This window comes from Dermacentor silvarum, chromosome 8, assembly GCF_013339745.2.
Source record: "Dermacentor silvarum isolate Dsil-2018 chromosome 8, BIME_Dsil_1.4, whole genome shotgun sequence".
Taxonomy (NCBI): Eukaryota; Metazoa; Arthropoda; class Arachnida; order Ixodida; family Ixodidae; genus Dermacentor; species Dermacentor silvarum.
The window spans coordinates 139,051,496-139,079,157 of NC_051161.1; the positions used below are offsets into that span (position 1 = coordinate 139,051,496).

Here is a 27,662-nt window from a genome sequence, read left to right on the forward strand (position 1 = left end):
GCCATTTTGATGTGCTAATAAAGCTTTAGAATAGGGGCCCCCAAAGTTTGGGGCCCCAAACAGCTTTGCGGGTGTTAGCGTTGAGGCATGCAGGAGTGAAGAGTTTTAGTATAGGCGTTTTGCGTTTGCGGATACCGTGTTGCACTTGCAGCGTCACTACGGCATGAAAGAAAGAAAGAAGAGTAATTTAGATTTTCATGTTTTCGTGTTTAATTACAGTTTAGAACTGCAAGCACGAACAAAAATTCATCTAACAGGAGAAGGAAAATGGCGGTAAAGCTTCGCGCGAGAAACGTAGAGTAGGTCGAAAGCTGTGCCTGGCGTGATACTTCACCCAGAAGACATGGCCATGAACACACTGGAGCGTGTCACCACCCGTGCTTCCTTTCTTTCATTTCGGTGCCACGATCGCCCGATAGCCCCGACCCTATGTTATTGTTCTCCCTTCCTGAGCATAGCCAGGTTAGTACTGTGTACTGTGAAAAACCCACTACTCCCAGGTTCATCCCGATGCCCGGGGATCGGGTGCATAACGGTCAAGTGGGCTGTAAGTTTAAGTGCATCGAAGATCACAGCCACGAGCTCAGACAACGGCGCAGAGAGGGAAGGGACGGAGAGTGGGGGGGGGGGGGGGGTTTATTGCGCGCACGCACGCACAGCCACGCCGGCCGGCTCAGCCAGCTAACACATAGCCTTGGAGACTTGCTCATATCCGATCAAAGCCACCTCTGGATCGTTACTGGAGCGTGGATTAGGGCGCCACTTATAGCCCAAACAAAGCCAAGTCCCAGATTTTCAGTAGCCCAATTATAGCCACATAGCCAACTCGTTCAAGTCGACGGCAAAACGTTTTTCCTGCAGCCCAATTTGGCTATATATAGCCAAACCTGGTAACACTGGCGGCTACGTATTGGTTGTAGACTCGTGCACAACTGCAACACCACAACTAAATTTCGACCTCTAGGTGGTTTAGGGCCCTTTAAGCGCACATCACCTCGATGTTTCATGCAAACAGTTTCCATCCAGCATGGCTTCTCTGGAGATTGCAAAATCTATTTTTCTAACTTTTGTGACAGCGAGATTTTGGAATGGCACGTCATTCTGTTTTGTTTCCTAATATATTGTACATTTCTATTGATGTGGTACGAAAACTCAAATATATGAGAAAAAATGGTCGACAAGTGATTAGAAAGAAGATTTCAGTCAACGCAAGCTTCGCAAGCACCACAATATTTCTGAAAAATCCGGCCTATTTCCGTCTAATGGGGCTATATTTATATGTGCAAAGTATTTAGGCTTTCTAGTGAAATAAATAGGTTGAAAGCGATCTACTGCAAGCCGGACTGCACCGGATTTCTCTAGTTAGTTACGAAAATGTACACAATGTTATCTCACGGCCTTGGAGGTCAGCAGTTTTCAGAACGAAGCAGATCTTCTCAACAGCGAAGGGTATAGTGGCCAAGACTGGGTGCTCAGGATCTGAAAAATAAGGAATTGGCTTAACTCTAATGGAGGCTTCAACCTTGCAGGCGACATCATTTTACTGATTTGCAGGTTATCAGAGAGATTTCCCATTCTGGATTGTGGAAAAATGCTGTAATATTTGGCGGCTCATCTGCATGGATACTAACCAGAAAAGCTAGTTTCCGTAAGCGTGAAAGGTATCATCGCGGGAACGCTATGTTCATATGTTCAGTTGACCCTCACTAAGCTTTATATTAGGTTGAAGATATCACAGACCGATTATACATAAAATAATTAAATTGGCTAAATTTTGCATAGGCAGCCCACACAAACAATTTTCTTTCCGTATCATTCAATCGCAGTGTTAGGTGTATATATGTCTATATGTGCACCAGTGGTCGTAAATTTTAACACTGTAGCGTTAAGAGCCCCGTGTCGCAGAAAATCCGAGGTCGGCGCTGGCGTAGAAGTCAGCGTCCGTGGCGGAGAAAATCATCCCGAACCACCCCGACCGTGCAGGCACTCCGCGTGGTGCAAGAGGTTAGTACACAAAAATTGAATTTCTCACAGTGAAATCCATCAGAAAAATGGCAAACTACGACTTTATTATTATTATTATTATTATTATTATTATTATTATTATTATTATTATTATTATTATTATTATTGATTTGTAAACATACACACAGAAAAGAGAAAGCGAGGAGCAAGGCTGGCAACTGCCACCAGAAGGGGCACAACGCCTGCCTACTCTTCAGAAAGGAGGACACAAACATAGAAATCAAAGATAGGAAGGAAGGGAGGAAAGAGCAAAGAGCGAGATGACAAACTGCAACCTACAGACATGGTGACGTCGGACTGTTATTTGAATGTACGAGAAAACATAATTCTGTTACGAGGAAACTCAAACACAAACCCCTTTTCCAGCATTTATACCATACCAACAGTGGCGCGCTCGGATAGATTACTTGCGAAAATCATATCGAGATGGCGCTCGCATCCTCGGTAGGTCATATTGGGACTTCGCCTGCCTTGAGCGTTTTAGACACGAGCGTGCGTCGGGGCCATAGCAAACAATTAATAAAATAATGAAAAAAGGGTGCGAGGGCCTTCACATTTTAATATAAGACGACTTATAATGCCCCTGGACCAACGTATTCCCAGCAATGCATTTCTGCACAAAAGTGAAGCCGACTTCAAGGGGATCGGTGTAATCTTGGTTTTGTAAGCTGGTTTCCCACGTTCTGTGTTGCAGTGAAGCCTACTCAAAGAAAAATGCGATGCGAACGGGGCCCGATAACGCTATCGCTTTCCACTCTTAAAGGTGAAGCTTAAACGTCCTCCAATTTTTAAACGATGCTAAAGCACTGTATGGCCCCATTACGCTAAAATCTGTCGTAGTCGGTGGCGTGATCGAGTTATGGTATCAAAATGGCCGATGGCATCATTATCATCAGCCTATATTTATATCCACTGCAGGCTGAAGGCCTCTCCCTGCGATCTTCAATTGCCCTTGTCTTGCGCTAGCTAATTCCAACTTCCGCCTGCGTATTTCCTAACTTCCTCACTCGACCTAGTTTTCTGCCGTCCTCGACTGCGCTTCCCTTCTCTTGGTATCCGTTCTGTAACTCTAATGGCCCACCGGTTATCCATCCTACGCATTACATGGCCTGCCCAGCTCCATTTGTTTTCTCCTAATGTCAATTAGAATATCGCCTATCCCCGTTTGCTCTGATCCACACCGCTCTTTCCTGTTTCGTGACGTTAGGCCTAACATGTTTCGTTTGATCGCTCTTTGTGCGGTACTTAATTTGTTCTCGAGCTTCTTTGTTAAACTCCGAGTTTCGGCCCCATATGTTAGCACCGGTAGAATGCAATGATTGTAAACTTTTGTTTTCAGCGACAGTGGTAAGCTCCCAGTCAGGATTTGGCAATGCCTGCCGTATGCACTCCAACCCAATTTTATTCTTCTGTATATTTCTTTCTCGTGATCAGGGTCCCCTGTGAGTAATTGACCTAGGTAATCGTACTCCTTTACAGACTCTAGAGGTTGACTGGCGATCCTGAATTCTTGTTCTCTTGCCAGGCTATTGAACATTATCTTTGTCTTCTGCATATTCATCTTCAACACAATTCTTACACTTTCTCGATTAAGGTCCTCAATCATTTGCTGTAATTCGTCTCCATTGTTGCTTAATAGGACAATGTCATCTGCAAACCGAAGGTTGCCGAGATATTCGCCGTTGATCCTCACTCCTAAGCCTTCCCAATCTAAGAGCTTGACTACTTCTTCTAAGCATGCAGTGAATAGCATTGGAGAGATTGTGTCTCCTTGCCTGACCCCTTTCTTGATAGGTAACTTTCTACTTTTCTTGTGGAGAATCAAGGTAGCTGTGAAATCCTTGTAGATGTTTGCTAAGATATTCACGTATGCCACCTGTACTCCTTGATTACGCAATGCCTCTATGACTGCCGGTATCTCAACTGAATCAAATGCCTTTTCATAGTATATTGTTCGCATATCGCTACCGCCCTCCCTCGGGAAGCGCTCTGTGCGTACTGCGTTAGTGGGTCTAACTGAAAATGGGACCTACGTCGCAGCTGTCTTCTGGTCAGTGAAATAAGACGTGTGTCAATGCTCGTGTGAGTTCACCTGTGTGGCGTAGTGCTCGCCTGTGTGGCAAAATCAGCCTGTGTGGCTATGTAACCATTCGTCTATTAAATCATTCCTCTTCTACTATGCCTTGTGCCTGCATCACCGACGGCAAGAAACACTATGAAAGCCATATAGAGACGTTTATTGCACTCCCTAGATATCTAGATTACCTGATTGATGACAGGGATGTGATCCATTGTAGAATACCCCTTCCTGAAGCCAGCCTGTTCTCTTGGTTGAGTGGACTGTTGCCCTGATTCTATTGGAATTATCTTGGTGAATCATTTGAAACAACACTGAAAGCAAGCTAATTGGCCTATAATTTTTTTTCAATTCTCTAACGTCTCTCTTCTTATCGATTAGTTTAATGTTGGGATTCTTCCAGTTCTCTGGTATGCTTGAAGTTGTGAGGCATTGCGTATAAAGGGCCGCAAGCTTTTCAAGCATATTTCCTCCATTGTTTATTAAATCGACAGCTATTCTATCTTCTCCAGCACGTTTTTCCCGAGTCATGTCTTGGAAGGCCCTTCTAACTTAATCGCTAGTTATAGAAGGAGCCTCTGTATCCTGGTCATTACTACTTCGAATGTAAGTAGCTTGGCTGCTCTGGATATTGAACAGGTGAGTATAGAATTCTTCCGCTGCTTTTACTATGTCATCAAAATTGCTCATGGCATAAATGATGGCCGACGGCATACACAGTAAAACACGTCCAAATTTTTCAAGGACGCCTAAACTTTACCATTAAAAGTGGAACGCGATAGAATTCAAAGATCCCCTGACTGCTTTTCACGCTTCCCGGCAACTGCAGCTTATGTAACCGTATTGTTTGCCGGGAAGCGCTGGCGGCGAACGCTATGCACGAAGGCGAGCTTTTTGGTAGAAACGCGGCCTCTTGCGTGGGCCGATCCCGCAGGTGGAGCGAAGCCGCGCCAGAAAAATGGCATCGTTTGCGGGTTGCTGTTGTTCTTTCGCAATATTTATATTGATGTCCGAGAAGATTTAACATAAATGCATGTGCTGTCGGTGTTTTGTTTCATTAAATTTGTTTATTGGCTGTCATTCTAAAATTCCAAGGAATAACTTTGTCAAGAATGTGAAACAAGGTATGAGCAACTTTAGTAAAATGGCTCCGGCCTAACTGAGCTAAGCCTAGATATGCAAAGCCAAAGCTTGGTTTAGCCTGGTTAAGTCATGGTTTCACTTGGTTAACCTTTGATTTAACTTTACTTATTATACTTAGGTATACACTCATCGCTAAGCTAGGTATGATTGCTGTGCCTAGGTCGGCGGCTAGACATGACTGTGATTAGGCTGGCATTCCGGACTCTCTCCAGTGAAGCAGCTTGTTGGGCGATATCAGCGAGGTGGTCAGACACCGCTTGCCGACGACGGCTCAAAGTATCCTGCTTCTGCGCAACGCTCAGAGAAGACGGTCCGGCCTGGCTGTCATTCATGGCAAAGCTCAGTACTGACTAGGCGAGCGCGGCGCTGCTCTTAGTCAGGCGCGCGGCGAGTCATGTGGTCAGGTGGCGACCCGCCTGCGGAGAGCGCATTCGCCAAGCCCGCGGTGGCGGCGGAGCTCAGGCACGGCGAGTCACGTGATGCATTGCCAAGGTTACGGCGTAGCAGTGGTCAAATGAAGTTCAGACTGCTGGCGACGGCGAAACTCGGCTCGACTAGGTTAGTAAAGGAAGCAAGGAAGGAGGAATAGATGGAAAGACAGGGAGGTTAGCCAGTTCTCAGACCGACTGGCTACCCTCTTTTGGGGAAAAGGGAGCAAGTGGAATAAAAGATAGTAGAAAAGAAATGTTTAAAAAAAGGTAAAGAAGAGCACAAAAAATTAGAATACGGCACTGCTTAAAGTCTGTCTCTGAGACCGGTTCTCCGCAAAAAGTGCAACAACGCTTTCAAAGCCTTCTGTGTTGAGGATGGTCTCAGGCAGTGTCCCAGAACCCTTTCCTCTGACAAAGGGCGTTTCTCAAGTCCATCATAACGCTATTGAAAGTTCTTTCCTGGGCGCACCGAAGCGGGGACACCCACAAGAGAAGGTTGTCGATTGTTTCCTCGCAGCTACAGTTGTCGCATGTAGGGCTGTTGGTCATTCCGATCCGAAATGAGTAGGAATTTGTGAAGGCGACGCCAAGCCACAAGCGGTAGAGAAGCGTCTCCTCAGCTCTACCTATTCCTGACGGAAGAGGCAACCGTATATTCGGACCCAAGTTGCGGAGACGAGCGTTGGTATATTCCGCCGAGTTACACTGTGCAAGTGCAAGTTTACATGCGAGCGAACGAAGCCTTGTAGCCGCGTCTGTTCTGGATATGGGTATGGCAGCATAGTGGAGACCATCATGAGCAGATCAGGCGACCTCATCTGCAAGGTCGTTTCCGTAGATACCGCAATGGCCTGGTATCCACTGATGCGCTATGTCGTGTTCTTTCTCTATTGCGTGATGATGAAAAGCCTTATGTCAGCGACTAATTGTTCATTCGGTCTATGACGAAATGGCGACATAATGCACTGTAGAGCGGTCTTGAATTCGGAGAAGATTGACCATGCCTTAACGGTTCTTCAATTAAGAAATCTAGAGCATGATGATGTAAAATTCGACGTCTTGAATTTTATGGTGATCGACTTCGCGGGAACACCCACTGCTCATGCTGAGCTTGCCGAAGAAACTGAACCATCCATGTAAATGTGAAGGCGTCCGCTGTGTTTCTCTTGCAGTAACAGTAGTGAGGCTTGTTGTAGGGCAAAGTATGACGGCTTCGTTTTCTTTGTATTACAGGAATGCTCAGGACTGCTTCGAGGGGATGTAGGCACCACAACGGTAATGGTAATAGTGGTCTTGCTGCAGGCGTGAAGTTCGATGGAAGTACTGCACGATGCGACGCAATAATATTGCTGAACGGAGATTGTGGCTTAGAAGTAGAAAGCTGGCGAGGTGGTGTGATGGAATCTGGGCGAAATGTCAATCGCGCATTCTTAAGGCATCGACGCGAATATATGTTGCGATTCGGTGAATACGCGCGATGACGATAGTCGCAGCTGAAGATGCACATCTCGGAAGGCCAAGGCATATTCTCAGCGCTTGAGCTCTAATCGACTGGAGGACGTGTACGTTTGTTCTTCGGATCCTGCCCAGCACAGGTAAGCTCTCGCGCATGAACCCGAGGAAAAGTGCAGTATAATTTGAATCATCGCTCGTAGCGATGCACTGCAAGATTTTCCCGCAAGAAATCTTAGCTCGTGGGTGACCATGGTGAATCTCTTTTTTTTTGTAGGCAATATGAGGGCTGCAGGACAGGTCACTATCTATTATTACTCCCAAAAACAGATGGGTCTTCTCATAACTAATCGGTTAGTAAAGCTTTCGCTTTAATACAATGGTGTGGCAATTTAACACGTATATACCGCTTGTCATATAGCAAAGGCGTGGCTATACCTAAGCTATACCTATACATATACCAAAATATATGCGGATATTTTCGCTCACGGACAACTCCACCGACGCCAACACCAACAGCACATTTTCTGCGACACGGGTCTTTAATGCTATCATAATAATAGCATTAATAACCAAATGAGCACCGCTGATTGGTCTTTCGACTTATGAACCCCTCGCGGACAAGCGAGCGTGCTGAGATGCTTGGCGCGTTTTGATTTCGCCTTTGCGAGGCGCAGTTAGAACGCAAGCGACAACTTGCGCGGTCAAGGAACGTGGGTAAATGAACATTTCACGAAAGGTAATATGCTGCTTTCACATTCCCACGCGTAAGCAGTGTTAAGTGTCTTTGAATGTTTTTCTTTAACTGATACACAAACAAACCATTGCGCGGGAGCAGCCTATTGAGTAATGTGTTGCTTAAACAACCTCATGCGCAAGATGAAGAAAGCAGAGCCTTCATAAATGACTCATCAATAGAAATGTCTCACCGCTGGAAAGAATATCATTTACTACATCAGGCGAATCTCCTTTGGATATATCGATGGTGAGAGACCTGTAATAAGAGACAAGAACGAGCTTAAGTTGAAGTGTACAGGTCATGTTTCCCCTCTACCACCCACGTTCCCGGCGATTTCTTTATTACTTCGCGGATGCAGGTCCTGCAATGTTTATGGCAAAGATTAAAGCACCACCGGCGATGCTGGCCTTCACCGTGACGACATTTTGCACGTAAACAGCCTTGAAAGCGACGAATCCATGCCTAAAACATTTGCCGCATGAGCGGGTTTTCTTGTCGCGCCCAGACTTTCGTTTCACGCAATCTACGTCATCGCAAGATATGGCCCAACAATGGGGCACTATTCTCCGGCGATGACTATCGCAGGTAGTTTCACTTTCGTGATATTTTGCGTGATTGGGCGCCGGACACGTTAACGTGTAAGGCCGGCAGCGTTTATACGGTTGTGCTAAGCTCCGCAGGTATACGCACAATGGCAACAAAGTTGTCAGCCGTACTTTGACTCGTCGAATGTCGTGTCTTAAGAAATCTCGCGAAAGCGAAAATATCCCTGCATGTGATTACCCGAGAATACTTCGCAAGATCAGCATACATATATCGAGTCGGCATAGACAAATAGCTATCTATAGTTCATTTGCAGAAATACCGATTACCGGTTCCGTTGTCTGCGAAATTGCGAAACGAAACAAAACGCTACTTAAATGTTGTGACGCTGTCGGGACGATGAAGAAACCAACACTTGCGAAACGGAGAAATGCTTTCTGAGTTAACCCCTAGACACATTTTATTGAAATTAGCTGCATTTTTAGATAAAAAAGGTGTACTCTAGTAATTGTACAAAGCACAGGTTTCATTCAGACATACATTTTTTTAGAAAATGTACTGAAAATTGGCAAGTTGGAGAGAAAAAACCGGCAATTTACAAATTCGCGCCTCTCCACGTACAACATATTGTTAATCCTGCAACGTGAATCTGTTCGAGCAACTAAAGCGGACACATCTGGTTGATTAATTTGCAGCTTACGTGGATTTGTTACTTTGCACTGCATGAGGTTTGCAAAAGTCCCACTGACCAATTAGTGATATATTTACCATTGGTTTGTTCCCTTATATGTATCATTACAGTGCCCAAAACAGCCTTATCATTGCAGTACTAACCTGTACAGTGCCCAAAACAGCCAAGCTTTCATTCACAATAGTGATGAACAGGATACAGAGGCTCCTTCTATAACTAGCGCTGAAGTTAGAAGGGCCTTGAAAGACATGACCAGGGGAAAAGCTGCTGGAGAAGATGGAATAACAGTAGATTTGATCAAAGATGGAGGAGATATCATGCTTGAAAAGCTTGTGGCCCTTTATACGCAATGCCTGACAACTTCATGTGTACCAGAGAGCTGGAAGAACGCCAACATTATACTAATCCATAAGAAGGGAGACGTTAAAGAACTGAAGAATTATAGACCCATTAGCTTGCTTTCAGTATTGTATAAAATATTCACCAAGATAATTTCCAATAGAATCAGGGCAACACTTGACTTCAGCCAACCAAGAGAACAGGCTGGCTTCAGGGAGGGATAATCTACGATGGATCATATCCATGTCATAAATCATGTAATCGAGAAATCTGCGGAGTACAATCAACCTCTCTACATGGCTTTCATAGATTATGAAAAGGCATTTGATTCAGTAGAGATACCTGCAGTCATAGAGGCATTGCGTAATCAAGGAGTACAGGAGGCATACGTGAATATCTTAGCAAACATCTACAAGGATTCCACAGCTACCTTGGTTCTCCGCAAGAAAAGTAGAAAGATACCTATCAAGAAAGGGGTCAGGCAAGGAGACACAATCTCTCCAATGCTATTCACTGCATGCTTAGAAGAAGTAGTCAAGCTGTTCGACTGGGAAGGCTTAGGAGTGAGGATCAATGGCGAATATCTCAGCAACCTTCGGTTTGCAGATGACATTGTCCTATTCAGCAACAATGGAGACGAATTACAACAAATGATTGAGGACCTTAATCGAGAAAGTGTAAGAATTCGGTTGAAGATGAGTATGCAGAAGACAAAGATAATGTTCAATAGCCTGGCAAGGGAACAAGAATTCAGGATCGCCAGTCAGCCTCTAGAGTCTTTAAAGGAGTACGTTTATCTAGGTCAATTACTCACAGGAGACCCTGATCACGAGAAAGAAATTTACTACAGAATAAAATTGGGTTGGAGTGCATACGGCAGGCATTACCAAATCCTGACTGGGAGCTTACCACTGACGTTGAAACGAAAAGTGTACAATCATTGCATTCTACCGCTGCTAACATATAGGGCAGAAACTTGGAGGGTAACAAAGAAGCTCGAGAACAAGTTAAGGACCGCACAAAGAGCGATGGAACGAAAAATCTTAGGACTAACGTTAAGAGACCGGAAGAGAGCGGTGTGGATCAGAGAACAAACGGGGATAGCCGATATTCTAGTTGACATTAAGCGGAAGAAATGGAGCTGGGCAGGCCATGTAATGCGTAGGATGGATAACCGGTGGACCATTAGGGTTACAGAATGGATACCAAGAGAAGGCAAGCGCAGTCGAGGTCGGCAGAAAACCGGATGGGATGATGAAGTTAGGAAATTTGCAGGCGCAAGTTGGAATACGCTAGCGCAAGACAGGGGTAATTGGAGATCGCAGGGAGAGGCCTTCGTCCTGCAGTGGACATAAAATATAGGCTGATGATGATGGTGATGATGATGTATCATTAAATGCAGTTTCCGGAATTGTGGCATTGCTTTTTATTGCCCAGCGATATTGAAAATCTTCATAGTTTCGTTTCTCTCAAATTTGTAATTTTTCACAATCTTCATAAAGAATCGATGGCCTATATAAAAGCTACAGAAATTGTGGGAATTGCCTACTAATGGGTAGACATTGTTTGGCTCGGCAGTAACTTCGCCGTTGCTTACTTGCCTTTCCTAGATTATGCGCGTCTATCCATGGCCTTTCCATCGCAAAGAATGCTTATAGTCCATCTCACAATCTGGCCGCAGAAGGGTGGAAGCTGCGCAGCGCGCGGTGGCAGTGCCCCGGCGCTGCGCCAAATAGGTTGCTCGTTGCATGTTCTGTTCCTTGGTCTAATCATTGCAATAGGTATTGTGTGCACTGATGTAATTTAAGACCCACTAGGAGGCCTTCGTCTTGATTATATTGAGATCCTTGGTTTAAGCATTGCAATTTGTTTTATTGCGTTAGCAATTATATGGACACTCCAAAGCGCATTTCTGCCATCGGCGTTGCCGTCGCCGTGAGGTTCTGTATGACGTCAATGGCGATGAAATCGTCGCCGCGCTCCGGACGCTGTATGTGCGAGTGAAAGGGCGCGAGGGACGCGCGCTTACACGGGGAGCGAACGCACGTCGGAGAGCAAGCGAGCGTTCTGCGCCGTGCTCCCTGAATGGCTGCAGAATTAAGCGTCTCTTTCTTCCTTTACAATCACCATATATGTAGAGCAAACACGCCTTGTTCCGACGCGCGAAAGGCCGTGGGGGAGGGGGGAGGGAAGGGAGGCGACGTTTAGCTGTGGCTCCAAGTGCCTATTTATATAAAAACGTTGTGAGGCGAGAAGGTGGTAAAGACTTCCGACGCTGCTCGAAGAGTGTCCCGTTCTGATGTCTTCGAAGACCCACTGGCTGCATATGGACAGCAGCTAGGCTTCATGCCAAAGGCCGCAGCGCCTCCCCCTCGTGCCAACGATGCGGTGACCCCGAGACACTCGAACACCTCCTCTGCGCCTGTCCAGCCCTAGCACAGGAACGTTCGAAGGTCATCCGAGCCTATAGACTGCAGGGACTTCCTGCTGACTCACTGACCAACCTGCTGTTCCCATCCCGCTACCATCTCCCCGCACTACACAGCCTCGTGGAGGCGAGTGGGATAGCAGCATACCGCTGAGCGTACCTGCCCTTGCCGGTCCCTGCCGCCTCTGCTGCCTACCCATGTGCGGACGAGCCCCCTGAACTATCTCTCTTCTCTTTTTCTTTACCTCCTACTCCCCCTATCCCCTACGACGCTGCGCCGTGCTCCCTTATGGGCTGCAGAATTAAGCGTCTCTTCCTTATGTATAATAAACACCTCCTCCTCTTCGAAGACCTCCGAGCCACCCCCAGAGGATCCGGCAACAGTAAGCAACGCCGCACGCGTTCGGTGCGAACGCGGGCAAAACACCGACGGCGTCGACAGCAGTTCTGCGCGTTAATGGTGCTGCTGCATGTCTAAGTTTATACAGCTGATAAAACCACTATCCTTACTCCGTATAGCTCTCTACTAATTTGCAATCGCAATTGATGCTTCCCCCCTCGGGCGAAACTGCGACATTTTTTTAACAGCGAAGCTGTTTAAGCTGGAGGTAGTCCGGTGGTGTATGCCTGAAATGTGTGCCGATCCTGGAGGTAGTGCAGAAAGGGTCCAAACGCAATGGCACATACTCCTGTGAACTTCTTTCTGGTGTTGTGGGTTCCAAAACCAGTTCTGATTATGAGGCAAGCCCTAGTGGAGCGCTCCGAATTAATTTTGACCCCCCATGGCTTCTTTAACGCGCACTACAACGCAAGCACACGGGCCTTTTTACATTTCGCCTTCATCGACCTGCGGCTGCCGCTGCCGGGATTCGATCCCGCGACTTCGTGCTCAGCAGCGCAACGCATTAGCTAACTGAGCCACCGTGGCAGGTTACACCTGTGAACTAGCGAAGCTGTTTAAACTCTAGGATAGTCCGTCGAGTGTACGCCGCAGAACCTCCGCCTGGCGATGACGCCACCATGCGTAGCCTAGCAACATCTTCAGTCCCAGCTGCGCCGAGGCTCTCCGCAGCTGCGTTATCCGTGACGTCATCGCGCGCGCCTGATCTCTTCGCCCTAGCTTTGCCGACACACGACGTCACTGCGCAGTGCTGAGTGGTTGCCGCGGCGGCGCATGAGGCGAAGCTAAGCCGTGACGTCACTGCATCGACGCACGGGATATATAGCTTTGCGTCGCCGCCACGGCGACACAAAAGCCCCGCCGTCTCCGCGCCGAGCACATCGCCGCGAAGAAGAAACTCCCAAAGAAGAGGAAGTGCGGCAAGAAATCCGAGGCGTGGCCACTCAAGAGCGAGTGAGACGACTTCGGTCCCATCCCGAGTATCGCGCCGCCGAAACGGCGGTGAAACGTTTGCGATTCGCATAAGATCCGGAGTTGCAAGCCCGCGAAACCGAGCCAACGCGTTTGAGCGTCCAGAAAGAAGCGTCCAGATACTTCAATGACCGAGTGTTCCTTGCTCTTTGGGCTGGCGATGATTCAGGGTGATCTTGCGCAAAACGTGGCCGAGTCTCGACGCCAAGTCGCAAAACTTGGCCGAACCGAGATAAAGCTAAGTGGGGTCGCCAGCATGGCTGGTTGCCCATTCTTCTTACCGCTAGTATGAAGCTACTCGTATTTTTTTTCTTTCCGCCAAGACCAATGAAGAAATAGCACCTTGCACATACGAATATTATGTTGAAAGTATGCTGGAGGTCAATTCACTGGTTCAGGAATAATTTGCAGCCAATTGTTCACAAAGTACTGAGAGCTTTTTTGCGTACAGTTAAACGAACGTAGGAAGGAAATGGAAAAAGACAAAGCAGAGGCTTCCTGTGAAGTAGTGCGCCGTCATTAACAAACATGGCGTCCGCCGAAGCAGTGACGTCTCGTGCACTCCGTTCTTCCTAAGTGCAATGTTTCGCGAAAGACGTGAACACGTTATCTTTAAATGTCTCAGAATCGCTTTGCAACGAGAGTGTGGAAGGAGGCAGCATGAGTTTTCGGGTCAAGATGATGGTCCAACTCACAGATGTGAGTGAGCGGACGCTGTACGAGTAGGGTGTCGGAGGAAGAAAAGGCGGGCCACAGAAGAAGCGTTTTGGCGGAAGAGGTCATCAGCGCAAGAAGAAGCTGGACCAAGGATCGTGCCACAGCACTTTACAGCGTAAGCTGTTATGGGCTCATTGCAATAGCCGTTTCAGTTCACGATAATGCCGCCGCCGACGTTGTACGGCGCCATAACCGCTATTGCCGGAAATGCGAAAAAAGTACCCAATTCCCGCCGGGATCGAACCCGCGCCCTCTGTGTGAGGAGCCAGATACTCTACCATCTGAGCCACGAAAGAGCTTGCTATCGGGCAGCGGAAAAATGCCTTATAAGGCAAGCGCGCAGGGGCAGACGACCCGAGCCTCCGCCAGTATGGTGGTACCACCTGCAAGCGCAGCGTGCGCAGTGCACAGACGACGAGATGCCATTCAGACGAGGCGCGCAAGCCAACGTGATCCCGAGCTCCCGAACCTCCGCCAGTATGGTGGCGCCATCTAGTTAAGGTGTCAGTAAACGCAGCGTGCCCGACATGTAAGTTGCAGTTGTAAGGCTTGATCGGGCTCAGCAGACTGCTGTGCAGAGAGCCTTACAAGCCGGAGCTCGCCGTCGACGCCAGGCGTACAGTTCAGATCGTTCTCGTCAAAACGAGGCGAACAGACTGCCGCGAAGACCCTGTTGTGCGTGGTGCCCAAATTGGAGCTACTCTTGAGCCGCTCCACCAGCTTAATTACGCTGTGACTGTGCTGCGTGTGCCGCGCTGAACTGTGACTTTTTTCGCAGAAACGAGATCCCCACTGTCGCCAAGCTTGTGCGCCACTTGGAAGGGGAGAGCGAGTTGTCATACGTATCGATATCAACTATGCACAGGATCTTGAAGAAGCTTGGCTTCCGATACAAGAAGCGGTCTCAGAACGCACTGATCATCGAAGCAACGCATATTGTGCAATCTCGCCGCCGCTACCATCGCAAGATTGCGGAGTTAAGACACCAAGGTAGGCAGATTTTTTGCATGTGGGTCAACGCCAGCTACACGAGCAGTACAAGTGTGGGTTGACGAAACCGTGGATACCCTGCATAAGGCGCGTCGATCCGGTGTGTCGACGGGCGTCCAAAACCTTAGTGGCAAAGGCGAGTGCGGCAATGAAAATGGCTTTGTTAAAGGTGCAGGGGAAGTGTCTCGCGCAAAGAAAAGCTCACGCGATTGTTATGAGAAGACGAAGTGAATGCACTAATCAAAGTGCTTCACTGAGAAATTTCTGCCTCTTCTGCCTCTTGGAAGTGTTATAGTTATGGAAAATGCACCTTCTTACTCCGTGAAGCAGGATAAGGTGCCGCGAATGAGCAACCTCAAAAAAGAAATATCGGACTGCCTTTCTGCAAAGGGTATTATTGAGTATGGCCAGGACGTGGTAAAGGCTGATATCATGAAGCTAATCGAAAACACTAACACGGGCGGAGGCCGATATTGTGTGGACTCAGTATCGGTCCACTCAGGGTGGTTTTGCATTTTGAATATCTAGTTTCCCCTGGCCACGAAACCTTTGACGCCACCCCATGCGAGCTCTATCGGATTCAGCTGGCAATGATAGGGTGGTAAGCGCACAAGGTGCGCTTACCGCCCTATGGAAGCTTGTCGTCCGATTCTAGCGTGAGCGTTTCCGAAGCCCAAGCGAAACGTCAGCGAAGAGCCGCAAACCCTGAGTTTAGGGCAAACGAAGCGAGACGCCTGCGACAGCGTCGTCTTGCTACAAGCTTCACTTACCCCCATTTTCTCGACAGGGGAAGGGCTGGTAATTTTTATGTCTAGCATTTTTGTATACATATCCTTAATCTTTTCCCCCCTTCAAGATCTACCTTGAAGCGCTACCTATAACTGCTAGAGATCCGCTCGCATCAATTTCTTTTTTTTTTTCACCAGTATTCTAAACTCCTCTTGCTTATCTCGACTGCTGACCGGTCGACGGTTCCCGTCCACTTAAAACCCAAGCGCTTCTGGGAGGTGTACGTTGCCTGCGGTTCTCACTGGGTCCCTTCACATTCCATTAGGATGTGCTGGTTGGTCTCCGGATTTTGGATGCAGCGTCCACATGCCTAATCTAGTTCCGAATATTTGCTCTGGCATCTTTTTGTCCTTAGGCTAACCGGCTCGAGCCTCAAATATCAAGGTCCCTGCCGTCTGTGTTATCGCACAGATTTTCCCTTGTAATTTCTTTCTTCTCCAATTAACATCCAATTAACTGACTCTGTTTATCCCACTTTATTTCTGATGACTCCTGGTTGTCTATTTACAGTTTCAATTACCCTGTACTTGATTGCCAACTCTCCTGACCTCTTCCTCCATTCTGTGCCACGCTTTTCAAGTACACATACTTGTGCCCTTAAGCCGCCCATTTATTTTCATTCATGTTTCAGGAACATGAAGCCAACTAAACTTAGAGACTTGTGTCCTCGCATAAGTCTGATAAATTATCAGAATTATCAGGCGGCTGTGCAAATTATCAGGCACAGCCGCCAAGCGCATGGCTGCGTTGGGCAACGTCCTTTTCCTGTGTATTTGAAGAAACTGATAACTGCCTTCGCTACAGGTGTTGCACTAGCCATGTAAGAGGAGAGTTTATCGTGAGCAGAAATAGGTGAATTTCGGTAAATAGGAACGGCTAGTATCATCATCATCATCATCATCTTTGAGCACAAGTTGGATCCGCCCCTGCCAATAATTAGCATGTGAGCTATTAAGAGTGGTAGCAGCACAACTATGTTTGCCTGTTGACAATCGGCAGCATGTTCCTCTCATTTCTGCCTTTCTCAATCCTTTTTTTCGCTGTTATAAAAATAAGCATCAGGGGCCAGGTTCGCAAAGCTTTTCTTTCGTAAATTCGCTTTGCCATTGGCTGGCCGCCTTCGCTAATGGTATGTCTGGCATCTGGAGTGGCTAAAGTTCTTATGAAACGATCTAGCGTAAGACGTTTACGTGAATTCGGGCCCAGACATTTAAGCATACAAGAGAGCTTCAAGTTTAAATAATTCAAAAGAACAAGAGGATGTGAAATTAATGCTACTTCATCAGTCTATTACATACCGATGGCAAAATGAAGCAGCGAAACATCTTAAATTGTGGCAAAAGTTCACTGAAGGTAGTTCGAATCATGACATATGTGTGAAAATAATGAAACGGAAAATATTATTGTTTTACAAGCAATAATCCCCACTTCCCAGTATGAGATCATTAGAACATGTATCTGTACGAAATTAACAAACTATCGCGTGATGTCTTATGAGAAAAAATATATACAATAGACAACAAGGATACCACATCAGTTGTGAAATGCCTCAGTGCGCTGTGGCAATAGCTATTGCCACAGCGCTCTGACCGTCTACGAAATACAGTACGTGAGAAAGCGCGATGGCACGACCCCGAACAGCACCAGGAAATTACTTTCATGAGGACGCCAACAGTGAAGTCGAGCTTTCTGCCAAAATAGTATCAGCTTTGGATCCAACCGAATAGGAGCTATGATACGCCACTGTACCGCGTTGACACCCGGTGGAGATAGTGCTGGACAGCCACGGCAAGATGCGCGTTTAGACAAAATCGGGTGCAGCCTATACATGAATAACTGTGTGAAATATTATAACCGACACTAGACTATGCGTTACATGAAAATATACAAAAGATTTCTAAATATACTGTACTCTTCCTTGCACATATTACTTCACCAGCCTGCATGATTAGCAGCTCATCTGGTAGCCTACGGATATAAGTACACGAGTTTCGCGCTTGAAATGCGCTTTCTGGCCAGTAATGTGGTGCATCTTTCTCTTCAATTGTAGTGCCAATACTTGCCAGTTTGCGCATGTCTGTTCTTTGTTTGATTTTCCATTGTATACTCTGTTTTTTAATGCTGCCAAGTGAAAATAAAGAATATTTCTCACTGCATTAGCGATGAAATGTTAGAGAAAATGTTTATGTATTGCAAGATTGTTGTAAAGTTCACGGAACATCTTTGTACTCAGATTTTATGTGTGCATCAGTGCGTTTTTCGAAATTTTACTCCGTTTGTCTCGTGACTGTTTCATCAATAAAAATTGTGACCTTTTAAGAAAAAGATGTTTCACTCGAGTGACTCGAGGACTAAACATCAAATCCTATTCACCAAGCACAAGTGCAGGAGCTGCTTATGAAGGAATCAAATATCCTCGACATGTAAGTGTTGTGAATAGCCTCTGATGTGACCTATGACACTACATCGCTAGTACTTTCACACAACTGGGAGGAGTACCGGCACTCCATCTGAAGGAGTACAAGCACTCTGTTTGGGGCAGTACTAGCATTCGGTTCGGGGGAGTACTGATACTCTTGCGCGGTGGAGTACAAGCACTCCGAGGGAATAGAAACGCTCGGTTTGGGGGGAGTAAAACTACTACTCTTGTGGGGTGGAGTTTTCGTACTCTGGAAGAGTAGGAGGAGTACTAATACTCTGTCCGGGGGAGTTGCTGTACTCTCTCTGAGATGGAGGCGTTTTTCTCCTGAAAAGGAAGTGAAATATGGGACACGCAGATACTCCGTCAAAGTGAGTTCCCGGAACTCGCATTGTTTTTAGAGTGAAGTGGACTTGTCTTTGGCTGCTGCTCTTATCTTGCTCTCATGTTGCTCATCGTCTTGAATTTCCATCTCCCGCATTCCCCGTGTTTCCTTTAATTAAGCATGCCTTTCTTGTTTTCCTTGTTTATATATTCTCTTTATTCTCTTGCATTATATGTTTCTCGTGTAAGCAATGTTCACAGTTGATGTGATGAAAATGTTCATTTTTCAAACGCATGTTTATTATTTTGTAGCCTGGTTTATGTAGCACTTCCAACTGCGTATCGACCCTCTAAAGTACCACGCTACTATACCCACGCGGTATTTTTTTTGTTTTGTGGGTTTGATTTGTCACTTGAAAACAAAAACATTTTCTTGCACGTATTGAGCGGCACAATGATGAATCCGGTATTTTTCATGATAGCCTTCAATTTTCTGATTGACAATTTTGCACTGGATCATTATATTTCAGTACTTAATGGTTGATAATAACTATTTCTGTAGTTAGGCGGAATACAAAATACAGTCTTACTTTCTCCAGCCAACAGCAAACAAGATCACCTTGATTCTGGCCATCAACGTTAGACTCCCTGTTTAAAATGGCGCTTTGGTTATATTAAAGTCATTCCTTTACAGCCGTTGTTTCCGTCGCATATAGCTGGGCATATGCTTGTGAGAACTGTCGTCACTGCAACTTCTTCACAAAGTTATTTGCGAAACATATCGGCAATCGCGTCTACTGCTTTCAGCTCATGCGGACTCGATTAGAAATACTGCCACCTGCATTCGGCCACCAGACAGCAATGTTCGTTCCGTGACAGAACGAAGAATGGTCCATGCACCGTCAGGCAGAACGCGTTGAAAAAGTGTTGTCGTGCTGTCACTACCCACACGGTCTTTCGTTTCGTCGATGAACATAATCCTTAAATGGTGAACATACTCCTGTTTACAACACAGGATACTCTCGACGAGTACTCCAAAGTATTGATATAACGCAATTGTTACAATCTATAGCAAGGACGTCATGTTCTATTTATACACATAAAACGCCCTCTTCTTCGTCACACCCAATCTTGCTTCACCTGCTACGCAACGTCTGCTGTGTGCCGCTGGGCAAAGGCACACCATAAAAGCACACCTTACTGAACAACAGGTAATACGCTGGTCCTGGAAATGGCCTCCTCAGCATTGCGGCCCATTTTACAAAGCTACGCATTATGGTAAAATGTGGAGCTGGTTGTTTTGTCGAGGCTTGCCATGTGTGGCCTCATCTTAACACGTTCCTCGCAGAGTGGGACGAGGCCGACTGGTTAGGCAGACGCGGACGCGAGTGCGTTTCGATACGTCGCAGAGGATGAACTGTAGGGCTTCCGGCTATCGTTATTTGAAGCACGCTGAGATAGGCTTGGGTTCCAAGTTTGTTATAACGAACTGTCAGACTGCGATGTGTTATAAATTTTAAATCTTACAACGAACAATTCTCAAAAAAAAACATATGGGGTACTCCACTCTTAATCGTAAGGACTCCACAGCAAACCGTTGTCGGCCTCCTTCAGCAGCAGCGAGTCGGCAATCAAGTGCGCACCGTCTCTGCATGGGAGGGAGTCACCTGAGCACAAGAGCCTTCAACATTTTGTGGCTTCGTCTTCCATACAATTTTTTCCTCCAGTAACGAAGGAGCATTTCCCACACAAAAGAGTGTTGTGGGGGAATTTCACTGTGTGTTGCTCCTCCATCGAACCTACTTCGATATTACTCTCTCACATATGCCGCTCCAACACCCGGCGGGCCATTGCTTGCCGCTTAGGGAGCGGGGCATGCTCTGCCATATTATTCTGTACTACGACCACTGCTGGCAGATCTCGTAAAAGAAGTCGAGTCCGGTCAACTGAGGTCAGAACCACGACTCCCGAGCGGGGCTCTGACAGTCCCGCCATCTGGACACTGACAGCAGTGACTCCGCCTTACAGTCGCTCAGAAATTAAGTGTATCCCCTAAGGCGACAAACACTGTGACAAAATATCCACCCTAAATTGTAATGAGTACGATGTTTGCATTGTAGGGACATATATGTTCAGTGACGACATGAAGGAATGATCAGGCAACTTTCACACTAAACATTCTTCTGCCGTAGCCGCAGCACTTGCCCTATTAATAAAGTGTAAAATAGAAAAGCCACATGAAAAAACGGAATATCATGGGTGTCTTACTTGTTATTTCCTGTGTCATCTATCCAGGACCAAAAGTATGAAGCTTTACCAGCATAGGGGTTGAATGTTGTCAAATTCGCACGCATGCACATCTGGTCACCTGCTTCCTCAGCGGGAAAAGTATAAATTGCTCTTACATGTGGCAAACCTCCAATCACCTGCACAGGAAGAGCAACCTTATGTCACGAAAAGTATGAAAGGTAAAAGACTAATGCATGAAAATATGGCTGTGTGCAGATAGTAAAACAATGTTAAGAGGGAAAGAAATTGACTCAGTTATGATGAATCATGATCATTGGTACTTTTATTTTGTGTACTTTGTAAAATATGCATGGTTGCTTTTAGTGGAAAGACTATGGTAAAATATCATTTTTGCTTATTTTCTGTTTGGATTATTTTACGGCTTTCTGGATATCTCAAAACTTACAACTTGGAATGCAACTTGTATTCCACTTGTTGACCAGTTTTGAAAGTTTAGTCAGGTTAATTGGTATGAAGTTAAACCTCGATCTACTGAAACACCATTTTACGAAGTTCCCCGTCTAACGAAGAAATTTATATTTTCCGGCAGGTACCCATAGGGTTCAATGTTGTCGTCAACCCAAATTAATGAAACTAACTTGGCCACAAAACACGATTTAACGATGTTTTTCTGAAATAAATGAGTAAAAACGCGGTGACTTCTTTCCAATGGTGACACAGACGGGTCTTTCTTCGAGCGTGCACATTAATTTTATCGCTGTAAAACAACTAGGTGCCCTAGTCACTGGCCCAAGCTTTATTTTGATGAGGCTGCACGCCATGCACAAACAGGTAACAAAGGACTCAGCAGTCTGTAGCACTCTTACGTACCAGATGGCACTTGGGGCGGCGGTGGTTCCTTTCGTTATGTCATTGTTTATATGACAGATGGCAGTGATCGGCTCCTCGCAACTTTCTTGCTCAGCCTGCTCGCATAATCACTGTATCCGTTCTGCCGTGTTTTAGCATATCGGCAGCCTGTCATAGGTTCACGTGACCGTGTACCTGGCCAGCATGGCCCAGACATTGAACCTCCCAAGAAGGAAAGGAAAGTGCTCAACCTCGGAGAAAAGGCGGCCCGAATTGCTTCACGCAAAAGCAATTCGGGCCGCCCTCGCGGAAGCTTCATACGCGCAGGCGTGGGTTAGCGGCAATTACACTGTTGCGGTAGCTACGTTACCATTTTAGATTTCTAAATCTAAAATGGCAATTTTTTACCATTTACCATTTTAGATTTCTAAATCTAAAATGGTAACGTAATCCCTTTCGCGATTTTATGAACTTGCCGACTTAACCAAATAATTCGAGCGTTGTCATCACTTTGTTAAACCGAGCTTCAACTGTTTGCTCTTCGAAATTTTTATGTTGTGTCGTACTTTTAATACCTAAGATTGCGGAGGCTTGCTTCTTTTCTGAGCTTATGAGTTCCTACAGTTCCGGCGTTTGCAGCTGCTTAGAGTTCTCTTGTTCATTATCTGGGCCTATAGAATAGTGTCATCTGGCAGTTGTAAAGATGATATTTCTTTATAACCTTAGAATTATTTCTGCAGCTTTTCCCCAGACTGCTTCGGAATTTTCTTCGGCTTTAATAAATGTCTTCCTTTTTTTATATTCGAGCTCGCTCCCGAACGTAGCACACCACATTCCACGATTTTGGGACACTGACGGTTGGCTGATTTTTTGTGATTACTTTACAGTGTATGATAAGGGAGTATGCACGATGCGTAATAGTGGCGTTACCGTAAAGGGGTTAAAAGTGTTAAAACCCAGCAACGTACTCGCTCTTGGCTTCTTAGGGGATTTATTAACCGAAAAGGAAATCTTTAGACGATGTACTCCACCAGACTTTAAATTTCAGCTTTGCTAGAAAAAAGTGGCACGTAAGAGTGCACGTGTGCAACTGCGGCAATATTTGGCAAATAATTTCTGCGGAAGACACCAAGATGCAGAAAAGTTAAGAAACAATACTCGTGCTGCGCTTTGGTGGTTTACATTTTTTTCCCTTTTGAAGAACTTTCCTCCACCTCGAGGGCTTTCGCTGAAGTGTTTGCCGTATTCTGTGTTCCGGTGCTTCGAGTGACCGCCCCCGTAAAGTGTTGCGCCCCGCTTTAAATGACGGACCGAGATGAATTTTCCTTCCGCAGTGAAGCTGTCCTTCTGAGAAACCCGCATGGGCTTTTTCTTTTTAGTTTCGTGATGCAGTGGAATAGACCGCCTTTCATACAGTAGGATTTTGGAGAGAATATTATGATTATTGTTATTGATTGTGCACGTTCAGTTTAGTTTCCAGTTCTAAACAACTTCAATTAGTGCAACTGGGAAATGATTATATTTTATTTACGAGAGAAAGGGGTATAGGACAATGTCAAAAGTATAAGCAGATGACGATTACTTACTAGAATGCGGTTTCATGTATTTCTATATCTTATCTTCCTTTTCTAATAGCTTTTCTTCCTTACTCCCAATGTACTCCTACTGAATTATTTGACCAATTGTATTTTAATGTTGTATTTTGTGTTTGAATTTACCTGTAACCCACTCCCCTCTGTAAAGCCTTCACAGGCCTTGAGGGCCTAATAAATGAAATGAAATGCAAACTTCCATTTCTGTAGAGGCATGGGCCAATGCACACTACATCATCATTGATTCAAAAACGGCCATTCGCAACTACACAAGAGGACTCATAGCACCCCAAGCACAGAAAATACTCTCCGACACTCCCGCCTCAAGGCAACGCCGCGTACACGTCATCTGGGCCCCTGGTCGTTCGGGTCTGAGTGGAAACTAAGCCGCCTACGATGCCGCCCGAGGTCTCGCACACCATGCGCGTCATCCGTCTCCTGCGTCATCTGATCCTGACGAGCCCTCTGCTCTGCATCAGCGGTCACGCGCGCGACCGCATGGTCACATTCAGAGAAATCCTCCTCCATTACTGCAGAGAACGGTTACGCTACCCCCCAGCACACAAAACACTGAATAAATCACAATCCACCACTTCGCGACTACTTCAGACGCGAACTTTCCCAAACCCCATGCTATACCACCGAATTTACCCCGATGCATACTCCCTACTCTGCAAAGCCTGCGAGGCCCGCGCTGGCCTCGATCACATCATCTGAGCATGCCCGAAAGCTACACCCACCAACAACCAGCGCACTAACACTACACGCATCATAACTACGGCCGAGCAGTGGGAGACCTTGCTGCTCAGCTTGGACCCAGAAGAGCAGCTCTGGGCCGTCCGGACTGCCGAAGACGCCGCCAGAAAGCAAGGGCTGGCCGCCGCCTGAGGAAGGGGAGGCCTGGGGGTTAGTCTCCCAACCCCCACCGCCCCCGACTCCATCATGGAAACAATAAAGTTTTATCTCTCTCTCCATTTCTGTATCAATACAATTATGCCGACTTACGCAAGCTTAAGTCATCCTACATCTCTTTTTATATGCCCTATATGTACTCTCTGAACGTAAGAGTTCTTTGCATATTCTGAGAGTCTGGTAACGAATGTGCACAGTACGCTTATATCTAAGTACCCCAAGCGCCAGAACGTAAGTCTGCACTGCAGAAATCATTACCTCAAAGATGTCGACATATTCGCATGATGCTCTCGTAGCCGGAGCGACGAATACCAGGAATATGGCGAGCAGCTTCTTTTCAACCAGATTCATCGTAGCTGCAGCTTCATATAGAGTTCCGTCACCATGCGGTCTGAATTTATACTACTTTGCGCTCACTGGAATGCTAGCCATTTAAGTTCACTGCTGCTGCATTCACGATGACAAGTCAAGCGGAACGACTCGTGTCAATGTCAACCTTTATGTCGTTGCTAAATGACCTACAATATACGTCACACATTCCTGCGCTGCACTTCCATTTATATTATGTTGCAAACGTTACTCTACAAAATAATGATGAACACTGTGTGAGAACGTCACGTGTGTTTCTCTCTTGCAGCTTTCCTGTAATTCTGTTTCATATTTCTGTGTTTTATTACTTCTGTTTGGAATTTAAGAACTGTACATTTTGAAAAAGCAATCACTCAATGGGGACGGAGTTAGCAAGGCACGACAGATCCCCATTAAACAAATAAATAATTGGAGGGAGTGAATGTTGTACTATTGAAGGCCAAGCAAGTGGTCTCAGGTCTGTAACGCATACCGAAGTCGCAGAAGTGGTGCGATGCTTAAAAGTAGAATAGTTGTAAGCTCGCAAATCCTTTTAATTATTCACTCGTATATCTGGCGATCTTACACGATGATTATTCCATCAAGATAACAGTGAAACAACACGCTCGAGATGGGTCGAGTGGACATGAAAGTACATATTGATGATAAATTATGTGGTTTTACGTGCCAAAACCGTCATTACGAGGCACGCCGTAGTGGGGGACTCCGGATTAATTTGTGCCACCTGGGGATCTTTAAAGTGCACCTAAATCTAAGTGCACGGATGTTCTCTGTGTTTCGCTCAAATCGAAATGCGGCCGTCATGGCCGGCATTTGATCCCGCGACCGGATGCTTAGCAGCTCAACACAATAACCACTAAGCAACCACGGCGGGTAGACATTCTTGGAGGAATAGTTAATTTAACGGTGTAATGGTTCTACATTATTTTCTAAAAACATGTTAATATGGTTTTCACACTATATGGTTATGGACAGCGTGTTCATAAAGAAATCGTAGAAGAGGTTTAGCGACTACATTTTGAACAAACAAGTTCCAGGTATTATTGGCATACGACGGCGATATTGTAATATTAAACGGTTTTCTTCCTTGAACATCGGCAGTTTTTAACCTTTTAACTGGAAGCTCAACAATATTGTTGACCTAATGCAAACATCTGCTAAATCTACATAAATCGAAGTATTCTGTGCCTTTAAATTTACCTTTCAAGTCGTACGCTGTTATGAGCTCTTTGTAAAAGCCGTTTCGGTTGGCGATGGTGTCCACCGCCGCCACTGGTGTCCGTCGCAGCTATCACCTGGAATGAGAAAAAAAAATACCCAGTTCCCGCCGGGATCGAACCCGGGCTGCTACGCGGGAGTCAGCTACTCTACCACTGAGCCGCAACAGCACGTACTAGACTGTAGCGGTAAAAGGCCCTATACACGCGGCCTAGCGCGCCCGGAGACACGCGATGTGAGATGCGCGCCGCGTAGCATCGATACCAGCACAGTTTTCATTGCAGCTGCATGCTATTACACCACGTGACACGCCGTGTAGCAGTTGCACAGGCGGGGGTACAAGGTAGATAGAGAACGCTTGAGGAAGAAAAAGAATATTAAGGAGCTGGATACAAAATCCTAGATTGAGAAACATGAATGGCATACCTGATGCAATCCAGCAAATTATATTACTGTCTGTCATCGCCCCGTTTCAAGAGGGATGCCAATAAATCAGCATCACCATGATCATTAGCATAATACCGAGCGACTTGTCGCAGCCAGACCTGCGCGCCGCGTAGCGTGGATACGTGCAAATTTTGCATTGTAGTTGCGTTGTATTCCCCCCAAGTGTCCCGACATGTAGCAGTTAGATGTAGCTGGACCTGGTCAACTCAAACAGGCGAGGGGGCTATTCGTCACTGCCTCGTTTCTAAGGGGATGCACATAAATGATCATCATCGTCAACGGCATCGTGTCGTGCCACCGGTCAAGGGATGTGACATGTGCGCCGCGTAGTCTCGATACATGTGTTTGCATTTGGGTACACGTTATGGCGCCTGCTCGCATGGTGCGAACCGTCTAGTGCGTGCTGCCGAAAATGGAGCTCCCATAGAGGCGCTCCTGCAGCTTACGCTGTGACTGTGCTTCGTGTGCCGCGTAGGCCTGTTTTTTTTTTATTAATTTACCTGCTCAACAATGGTTTTGCCTAAGATCATGGCCGTGAGAACCACCAGAGGTTTTGGCGACAACACGTGCATGTTTCGTCGTTCTCCACTTAACAATCGTGGTTATCATATTCTCGCCACAGCGAATGCTCTTTCGTTAGGTGAGGTAAGCTCTTTTTTTTTATCTGCACAGGGATGCGTCTGAAGATGACACATAACCTTGTAAACGTGGTTTGCTATCTAGTGAGTGGGCCACGACGACACTCAATCAAATGGTTGAGCAGCAGTTAAGGATTGAGGCGTGCTTTTCCTGCTCTGCATGAGACGTAATGCCTACGACGGCCGTTAATAACCCCTTCCGTAATGAATTATTATGGACGGTGGATAAAAGTATGAAATTTACATAATATTACGCCAAGGTGCTCCAGACTCCATCAAGAGCAAGTAAAGGTGGTCTTTCTGCATTTTATGACGAATTACCATAATTACAGAGTGATTAAGTATTTAGATACCGTGCGCTCAGCAATGACACGTCTCTTCATAGAAAGAATTGAATCACTAGCGCGAATTAGTTGCACAAGTCCATTATTGGTTGCAAGCATTAGTAGAAAGAATAAAATTATTTAGCAATTCCTGCAGAAAAGTCCACGTCACACCTCCCATGAAAAACTGCAGAGCCTTCTTCAGAGCAATCTTAAGTAGCGGTAGATCATCCTGGGAAGTAAAATGAAGGTACTTGAGGTAAACAGACCGTTCAAGTTACGCCTAAGCTTAATTTTTGTGGTCTACTTCTTGCCACAACTGCACGGAAATGGCAAAAATAGGTCGCGTCCACAAATGTGCACATTGTGACTGAAGGGGATAAGTAAGGGCTATAATTATTTCGTGAACAATAAGTATGTATATTGGATATTTCAAACGATTTTTGTGCGAAATAAAACGTTACAGTGATGTTTCACTTCATGATTGCTGGTGACGCGCAAGCGTATGGGTGCTATAGCACACACAAAGCTATCAGCTCTCGGTGCGCTTAAGGCCAAACTACACACACACGTGCCGGCGCCCGA

The 27,662-nt window shown here is 46.1% G+C and overlaps 1 protein-coding gene across 1 annotated transcript in view; it reads right to left on the reverse strand.

Moving 5' to 3' along the window:
* Positions 1-24,477, reverse strand: part of LOC119462856 (uncharacterized) — a 170,436-nt gene extending 145,959 nt beyond the window's left edge. The window contains exons 1-4 of the mRNA XM_037724068.2: positions 24,341-24,477; positions 20,748-20,905; positions 8,058-8,122; positions 1,396-1,479 (exon numbers count right to left, since the gene is read on the reverse strand). Coding sequence (XP_037579996.2) covers positions 1,396-1,479; positions 8,058-8,122; positions 20,748-20,905; positions 24,341-24,433 — 400 coding nt within the window. The 5' untranslated portion in view covers positions 24,434-24,477. The remainder of the gene's footprint in view (positions 1-1,395; positions 1,480-8,057; positions 8,123-20,747; positions 20,906-24,340) is intronic.
* Between the last annotated feature and the right edge of the window lie 3,185 nt (positions 24,478-27,662).